Source organism: Phyllostomus discolor, chromosome 3, assembly GCF_004126475.2.
Source record: "Phyllostomus discolor isolate MPI-MPIP mPhyDis1 chromosome 3, mPhyDis1.pri.v3, whole genome shotgun sequence".
Lineage (NCBI taxonomy): Eukaryota > Metazoa > Chordata > Mammalia > Chiroptera > Phyllostomidae > Phyllostomus > Phyllostomus discolor.
Window position 1 is genome coordinate 181596042 of NC_040905.2, and position 9328 is coordinate 181605369.

General features: G+C 43.7%; 1 protein-coding gene across 1 annotated transcript; it reads left to right on the top strand.

The window, feature by feature from the left end:
• The first annotated feature begins 930 nt into the window (after window positions 1-930).
• On the top strand, window positions 931-6485 carry TMEM215 (transmembrane protein 215). Its single transcript, XM_028517786.2, has 2 exons — window positions 931-1159; window positions 1402-6485. The coding sequence occupies exon 2, from the start codon at window positions 1466-1468 to the stop codon at window positions 2162-2164; it is 699 nt and encodes a 232-aa protein (XP_028373587.1). The 5' UTR covers window positions 931-1159; window positions 1402-1465; the 3' UTR covers window positions 2165-6485.
• Window positions 6486-9328: the final 2843 nt, after the last annotated feature.

Below are 9328 nucleotides of genomic sequence, written 5' to 3' on the forward strand. Positions count from 1 at the left end.
TTCAGCAAGGAAGGCGGGAAGAGCCCAAAGCTGGGACAGCACGGCGGGGTGGTCAGCCTGACCTCCCCAGTCGAGGTTCCTCCTTCTCCTGGTGCGCTGGGTCTTGTGTGCGAAGTGTGAGGATGGGGACCCTCGGGCTGAGAGCCCTTCTCCCTTGACCCAGCAGGTCTGGCTGGCACCACGGCCATGTTCGAGTGGGATCCGGGCTCCAAGAGCACCCTGGTCCCCCACCCCCACCCCGAATCCGACGCTGGAAAACCTGAGCGAATGGCTCTGGTGACTCCACCCAAGGCTGAGCAAAACCTGGCACCCACCCCTCCCCACTAATTCAGCATGTGCGCTTCGGGAGTGCAGCCAGCTCCACCGCTGGAGCGCTTCTGAGCGCAGCTCGCTGCCGCCAGCGCCTGGACGGAGAGCAGACCGCCGGCCGGCGCGTGCAGCCCTCCCAGCCCCAGGAGCCTCGAGGCTGAGAGACCAGCAGTCGGGGAAACTCCTGGGAGCCGCTATCAGTCGGGTCGGACCACTTCGATTTGTAACTAAAGAGGGATCCAGGTCCCCGAGAGACACTTCCAGCTGTCACCTCTGGCCCTTGGACCCCGACTCGGAACTCAGACTGCCCCATGGGCAAGTCGACCGGAGTTTCGGTCCCTGGCCTGCGACAGCCCTGCACCGCAGACCCTCCCGGGGCACGGAAGCGGACCCAGCCTCCCTGCTCAGCCCGTCTGGGCGGCTCTGAGCACCCGGACTGGACCCTGGGCAGCCTCGCCCGCGCGGTGGCCTCCCTCGGGGTCTGCCCGCCTCGCGCCCCCACGCGTCCTTCTTTGTCTCCGAGCTTGCTCTGCAAGGGATGTAACGAGGCGGACAGGCTTGCACGCCGCTTCCCCTCCTTCCCAGACTAAGTCCGATCTCCCTCCCGCACTCGGCGATCGCGCGCACAGAGCCGCGGCTGGGCTTCCAGAGCCCGGGACCGCGACGGGCGGGCGCTGCTGGGAGAGACGCGTTCCCACGTCCCACCTCCTAGACGCCGAGCCAGTAGGAAAAGTCAGGCGTCCCTTCCAGAGACAAGGGCGAGAGTCGAGGGGACAGCTGCTGTGGAGGTGCCCAAGGAGACTCAGACTGACTTCTTTCCCTGCCCCCAGGAGACGGGAGGAAACCTCAGGTACTGCTTCAGGGACCCCCGCCGGCGGACGTTTACATGAGAGACGACGGAGGTTAAAATAGTAAAGAGACAGACGGACAGACAGACAGACAAAGAGCAACAGAAACGGGGAGAAGCAGAGAAAGAGGGGCAGAGACCAAGGCTATCAGACAAGATTAAGAGACAAGAGTAAGAGTCAGAGTTGGTGGGTGGGAAATTGACTTGGATTTTTTTTTTTTAACCCACTGCGGTTTCCCTGACAGAAGACGGTAAAGCTAAAGCTTGTCCCTGGCCAGCAAGGAGCTCCCAACCTGGATGGAATGAAAGATGCGGCCTGATGACATTAACCCGAGGACTGGGCTGGTGGTGGCCCTGGTCAGTGTCTTCCTGGTCTTTGGCTTCATGTTCACTGTCTCTGGGATGAAAGGAGAGACCCTGGGAAACATACCTCTCCTGGCCATCGGGCCGGCCATCTGCCTACCAGGTATTGCGGCCATTGCCCTGGCCAGGAAAACCGAGGGGTGCACCAAGTGGCCTGAAAATGAGCTCCTGTGGGTCCGAAAGTTGCCCTGCTTCCGGAAACCCAAGGACAAGGAGGTGGTGGAACTGCTGAGGACCCCTTCGGACCTGGAGTCAGGCAAGGGAAGCTCAGATGAGCTGGCCAAGAAGGCGGGCTTCAGGGGGAGGCCTCCCCTCCAGCCGCAGGCTGAGGTCAGCTCCATCGCTACCCCCACCCCCACGGAAGAAGGAGAATGCCAGAGCCTGGTCCAGAGTGGGCATCACGAGGAGACATCCAGACACCTGGATGGCTACTGTCCCTCAGGCAGTTCCCTCGCCTACAGTGCCTTGGATGCCAAGCGCTCAGCCTGGGACAGGTCAGAATGCCCCGAGCCCGAGGACAGCATCTACTTTGTGCCCCAGGACAGTATCATCGTTTGCTCCTACAAGCAGAACAGTCCCTATGACAGATACTGTTGTTACATCAATCAGAGCCAAGGCAGGTGGGACCACGAGACCATAGTCTGAGCTTTGTGTTGATAGAAACATGACTACACTCAGCTCCCTGTGGAAGGAAATGGCCCTGCTCCGACAGCCTTCACACTGTTAGAAACCGACCCGGTATGTGATGGATGTGCGAACCTCTGGTGCCTGAGAGCCATGTAAATAGCTGTGTTGGGGACACATTGTAGGGAAGGGTGATGAGTGTTAAGGACACTGGAAGAGGCAGTGGGTAGGAGAGGAAGCAGTACTAACTGCTTTTGAACAATTTAAACTATGTTGGATGTTTTGTAAATAACCCAAAAAGCGCCACTCAGTACTTGCCGAAAGCAAGGTAAATCTTGAGTGGGCTGCAGAAACCAGGCATGAAATGATACTTGGGCTATCCACAGGGACACTGAGCTGCTTTAGGTCTGAAGAAATGGAAAGAAAAGAAAAATGTAATGCTTTGCTATAAGAAGTGATTTTTGTCTGTTGCAAGCTTTTCACACTTGGTGTTTGCCGGAAGAAAACAAGTCGGGAGAGAATAGCTGCACCCCTCCTTAGGCAGGATGGCTTCTGGAGGAAGGGAACTTAAAGACGGTTGAATTATGTAATTGAGTCTGATATTATCCTCTGACAAGATCAGACATTTAAAATAAAGTAAAATAAATGTGACCAGCTATGTGAAAAACTAACATTTTTAGATGGCTGTGTTACTTATGAAGCTCTTCACTTAAAGTGATTTACTGGGTCTTTATCTGAAGTGTTTTCTAACATGTACTATCATTCATGTATGATTTTTTCATCAGGTGCAAAATGACTTGATGTAATATTTTCATAGATTAGAATTTGTTTTCACCAAATCACAATGGATTTTACATATGTATACAAGTGTCTTTAATATTTTTGGGAGACATGTACTGGTAATTACTATTCCTATATGCCTTTTACTATCTGAAGACTATGAAGACAATACCTTAGTCTTGAACTTTATGCAGAATTTACATGAAATGCAATGATTAAACTTCTGGAAATGTCAGAAATGTCATTATTTGTACATTTGTTCAGTATTCCCAAAGACTGTAAATGCCAATGAAATGAGAGTTAATCTACCAGATTTAACTAAAGCCCAGTTTTTATTAAGTTCACCTGATCAGTGAACTTTACATGGCAAAGACCTGCTCTATTTCATGTTTAATTTTTTGCTGCTGAGGAAAAAAATTACAATGGGGCTCTAAAATGTATTTCTTCTTTCACTTATTCAACTGTAATAGACAAGAGGTCCATCAGCCAGAACACTGCTGGATCCCTGTTGAAGAGAAATATTGAATTACACATAGAAATGGTATATATTTCATCCCAAAGATCAGAATAATTTTGCATCCTTCAAAGAATGATGACTTATTTTTAATGATCAGATAGTCTCAGCCACTTTTTCTCAAAAGTGGAATTGAGGACACAGATTTGGGGTATACCTCTCTTGTGTATTTCAAGTTCAACTCTGTAGTTCTCTAAGCAAAGCAATTATTCTTGTTTTAAGAATTATGCCCTTAAAAATGATAATTTTCTATTCAAATACATCAAAAGCATGTAATTGTTTTTTAGTAGAGCTTGAATGTCATAAAATGAGATTTGTAATCCTGGGCAAATTTTATCTTCTCACATCTCAGCTCCCTGAAAAGGGAGGAGTGGAACTGATTTATACTAGATTATCTCTTCATCCATTCCCAGTCTGAATATTCTGTGGCATTTTGTCAAAGGCACTTTATATATTGCCAGGAAATGAGTTACAGCAAAATGCAGGCCAAAGTTACGCAATTCATGCTAACAATTATGTGACATGGATTGAATTCTTGCTACTACTAAAAAGAATTTTGTAGATGTGTGAGAGCAGATGTGTTTTATTACCAAATATTTTTTTATTCAGCTAAATACATTTCTGGGAATAAAATGAAGACATGCAGAGTAAAATATTTTTGAGGAGAATTTTTTAGATATTGGAGCCCCAAATAACCTAATGCATACCCTTACATCATATGTAATTTACTTTGAGCTTGGCATGAAGGGAAAATAATTCCTGGAATCACAATACCTCTTGATCATTCTAATGCATTTTGAAAGAGGGGGATCATATTTTTATGAAGGTGAAAATTATTAGATACTCTTAGGAATAAGAACTTCCCCTAATTCATTTGCCACTGCGGACAGCTTTAGAGGTGAGGAGATAAGCAAGGCTTCAGAAGAAAATGTTCAGAGGCTCAGCAAATCTTATACAGGGCTTGAAAAGAGATGCTTCTACTGTCAGCTGTAGTTTGGGGTTTGGAAAAGTTACTTTCTGATTTCTTGAAACCAGCTCAAGTTCCTTCATATCACACACACGCACGCGTGCGCACGCACACACACACACACACACACTCCAATTTCCAAATCCAAAGTCATCTACTAGTCTAAAGATATCAGGTGTTTTATTGCATTGTCAAGTTCTATTTCAGAAGAAACTTATTTCAAGTTTCTTCTTCGCTTCACCTATTTAAGATACTTAAAGACAGCTAAATATGTGTTTGAAGGAATTTTCTGCAGTGCTAAAGTAATGGTTTGTAAATGCTGTGCTGGGAGGCTTAACTTTGACCAGGAAGAATAAAATGTGTGATTGTGTGTGTGAATTTTTCTTAACATCTTACACTAAACAACCCGCTCCTAACATGGCGCAAGCTAGCCTCATGCCCCAAATCAACACTTGTGAAGTACCATTCAGGGTAAAACCGTCATTCTTTTGAACAGAGGTGGAATGAGAAGGAAAACAAGGAGAGGAAGTGCCTCAGCCAGTTAGAGAACAGAGTAGCTCACTCACAGTTCCAGCAAATTGTTAATATTAACATAATAGACATGAGAATTGCTTCTGATATCCTGTAAGAGCTTTCAGACAGACACAAATTTATGTTGGCATTAGTTATTTTTTTATTTGCTGTTAATTCAAATAGTCATTTCAACTTAATATTAAATAGGTATTTTATTTTTGAAATTTTCTCTGTTGGATTCCTCCTGCTCAATATTGTTGTTTATTATGCATATGGGGTTTTTTTTCTAAACTGTTTCTTGATGCTGAAGTGTGAATTCAGCCAAGATACCCAAGCTGGAGCATATTTAGACAACTGTTTCAAGACTTAGTTTCTATTGCAGTTATCATATTAAACAAAATCCAGATATGGTTAAGTTCAGGCCTTCTTCCAAACCCTACTAACCAGCTCCTTTGAAAATGCTTTCAATACTATGGATCTTAATATCCATTGAGTGAACAATTGTGGGAAGAAAGGTTTGTTCTTTTAAATGTTTTTCCCTTTTGTAATATCCAATGTTTATTTTTTTATTAATATCTCCCCTCTACACTTACAGCATCATTTATTTGGTGACATTACTGTCACTTTTCTTTTATAACATTAAAAAATAATTTTGAAAATATAAGCAGGACCGAGGTCCTGCTACCCTAACAGAACTATCGAATTTCCATTTTAGCATATTATCTCCTAGGCCTCCTCCATGTGCATACGGACCTTATGTACTATAATCATGAGTTTTTCTTTAATTATTAATTATACTCTAAGTATGTTTTCATGTTTCTATTCAGTGTTCCTAATTATCATTTAACAATTGTGCAATGTGTTATTTCGTGATGTACCATAATTTGCTAAGCCATACATTATTACTAGCCAGATACCATGCTTTATGGGGTGGTTTTATTATTACTATTTTCTGTTGTTGGTAACACAGCTACGTTATTTGCTATCTGTCCAGAGAGGTGCAGACTTACAGTTGAAAACCTGTATCTTTATAGATGATAATTGAGGTAACAGAAATGTGTAAATGGATAAAACACGCAATATTGTTGGTTTTCTCTTCACTCATGTAGATGCAAGACATAGGATAAGAAACAAAATAATGCTTCTTCAAAAAAGTCCCCCATTGGGACCAGAGTCAATATTTTTAAGAGTAAGATGAGACATTTTCCCAGTTAAGATACCATGAGTTTGTATCTCAAAATAGGATTACATTGGTATCAATCTTCAAGAGCATAATGCTGAACAAGCAAAATGAAAAACAGAAGTAAATTATAATGATTACTTTGTAATATTTGAAAGCAATTTTTTAAAGTATCTCACTATATATTTTCTAATATAGTTAATATATATGTATGTATGTTATTACTTATTAGTGACTTACAAATGAACTACACTTTCAGGAATTCAACAGTCTCTACCCACAAGTTTTCTGTTTCAGCTTTTCACTGGAAACATTAAACTGAAGATGGAGATGTGGACCAATGCTCGGTTCAACCAAATGTCTCAATAAAGGAATGAATCCCACTCAGGCTCTTGTCCAGATAATACACAATCCTGCAAACACAGTTAAGTCAGAGATCACATCCTTGACCCATCACTGCCTGTCGCAGGGTCCTCACTCCGTGGACACCCAAAAGAAAGAAGTTTATACGTGATTCTGTCCAGATACACAAAGAGGTGGGCAGTGCAGTTAATCTCCACACCTTTCCAAGATATTCCTGGACCTGACCCTTGTTAGAGATTCTTTATTTTTTCCCACACTCCTCCTGACCTTATGTTAGAGCCGGTGAACTTCGTATCCTCAGTGACAGCACGAGGCTTTGCGTGCTTTATAAAAACATGGACTTACAAACAGACTGGTTACAAAATAGGATGTAAAGCTATTAAACATCTCTTATGCTATTCTTTAACAAGTCCATCCCTGGAAAGTTAAATATAACAAAACTTTTGCAATTACTCACTTTCTTATTTTTCATGGTAATGAGCCATTCTCTATGAGACAGGTAGCTGTTCAGTCTGAGGCAAGACCACTTTTGTTTAGAAGAATTAGGCTTTTGAAAACCACCTGCCTGCAATTCAACATGAAAATATGAACAATTACCTTCTGTGCAAGTGTCTTTGCACCTGCTCAAAAAGCCCACCTGCCCCTACGCTCTTCCTCCCCACCTCCTGTCCTCTGTAGGAGCTTCTTGGCTATTAGCAATTGTACACTGCATCTGACCACCCTGCACCTCGCCCAACCATCTTCTCTTCCTCAGATGTGTAGTGTCTTCACCCCTTTGCTGTTTAATACCCTAGCATTCTTCAAGGGGCAGCTGCCATACCTTCTACAATCTTTTAGATTTTCCCACTCAGAACTAACACTTCTTGTTGCTTGGTGATCAGACAACATCTCCACCACTACCACTGCATGTGTTAGCTGAGAATGTATCTGTCTTTCCAACTACAGCATGAGCTCTCTGAGGGAAGGGGCCACATTTTATTCATCATTCCACTCCACCCTCCCTTCCCCACCTGACACCCCCCCCAACACATACACACACACACACTCACACTCTTCCATGCTCAGTGAAAACACTAAATTGCACCATTTGGATCATCCTCAAAGCCTACTCGCTTCCCCTTTCCAGGAGGAAAAGAAAACTCTGCCTTGTTGATGTGAATTAAACAAAATGGAATATAGTCAACAACAATGTGGCTTAAAGGAGGCTTCTGTGGTTTGGGACCCTAACTGTTATTTAGCATATTGTTTCTCTGAGGAAAGCACATCTTACATAACAAGGAGAAGAAAGAGACGATTCTTTCCGGGACATTTCCTCTTCTCTCCAGGACTGACCTAACTCCATCTCCCTGCTTCCCTCTGTGAGTCAGTGACCGTACTGCACACGCGACAAGAACTGATGGTTCTCAGAGCACAGAGCACTTGACAACTAAGCTTTTGAATTCCTGACTAAAGAAAATGCAAATCCATACATTTGGGTTAACCCTGTAAGTAGGTCAACAAAATATAATTTACCAGCTTTGACTATCGTCCCTCTATTATGCTTCCACCCGATAGTTCTTAACAGGGCTTTCAAGGCCGCCTGGGTATTTTTCAGGCGCCAAGTGGCTGACTCTTACTCCCCAGCCCCCACGGAGCTCTCCTTCTCTTTAAAGACTGTGGGATGCTCAGAGACTATGATTTGTAGTTCAGAGAAGCCCCAGCTTGTCGTGGGACAAGATGATGGCATTGTTCAGCAATTCTCTTGAGCGGTATTTGAGGCTAGTCTTAATAACTTCCAACTCATATAATTTGTCCTGTGAACTTCCCAAACTATTTGCCTGGGCAGAGGCGGAATTTAATTTGAGGCATTCTTTTTTTCTTGACCACGGCAAATATCAGGTTCTCCCTTAACAACAGCAAGAAGGACCTCCTTGGAGTGTAAGCAGGGAAGGGGGTAGCAAAGGCAGAGGATGTATGGAATTATCAGCACAAGGAGAAGGGCCACCAAGTCCTCATTAAGCCAGTCAGTATTGTGGCATCACCCCCCACCTCTGATCCCTCGACATCACTACTTCTGAACACTAACTTAGCAGCAAATGCTAGAAAATGGACTAAGAGGTTAAACCCAACAGAAAATGTTTTAAAAATGTAAAGAGTAAAACAAAAATGCTAGAGAATTTTGGTAAATTTTTTAAGTGCTAAGAAATAAATACTCTTAATTTAAGAGAGTTTCCAATAAGGGCAAAATTTAACTAAAAATATCTTGTTGGATAGAGTTAAAAAGAATATAAAATAGTATCCAGTAAATAAGATTGAATACATTAGAAAATTTTTCAATAACAGACTAAAAAGTAAAATAAAAGCTAAGAAGTTAAAGGAGGATAAAGTGAATAATATTGTTGTATTCAAAATATAAAGATAATAAAGTGAAATAAATTTAAATGTATAAATTCAGCCCAGAATTCCCATTGGAAGAAGAATGGATTGTCAGACGTGAGCAGAGATACCGAGTTCAGGACTAAGGGCCCAACAACACGTGCTCAGCTGAGGCCAGGACAGACAAAGGACAGGGTTGTGCTCAGGTCCCCTCCCAGGCAGGGTTCTCCCAAAGCAAGTCCTCACCCTTCAAGTCACAAAAATACAGACCCCTGAACTGCCGCTCCCCCACAAGCCCGAGGTCCCTCCGAAGTTCACTTCTCACTCTCCCAGCATTAGAATAGAAGCAACACATCTGGGGCAATGTGCAATCATGGCCTCATGGAGGTGCCTTGCCAGGTCTCTGTCCTCCTCAATTCCCTTTCCACAAGCCAGCCCAGCATCCATCCCTTCACTCAACAAGTCCTGGTTAAGGAGTAGGAATGAGTCAGGTGCTGTGCTGGGCCCGGGACA

Coding starts and splice junctions, on each gene's coding strand:
- TMEM215 (XM_028517786.2), top strand. CDS start 1,466: ATGCGGCCTGATGACATTAACCCGAGGACTGGGCTGGTGGTGGCCCTG.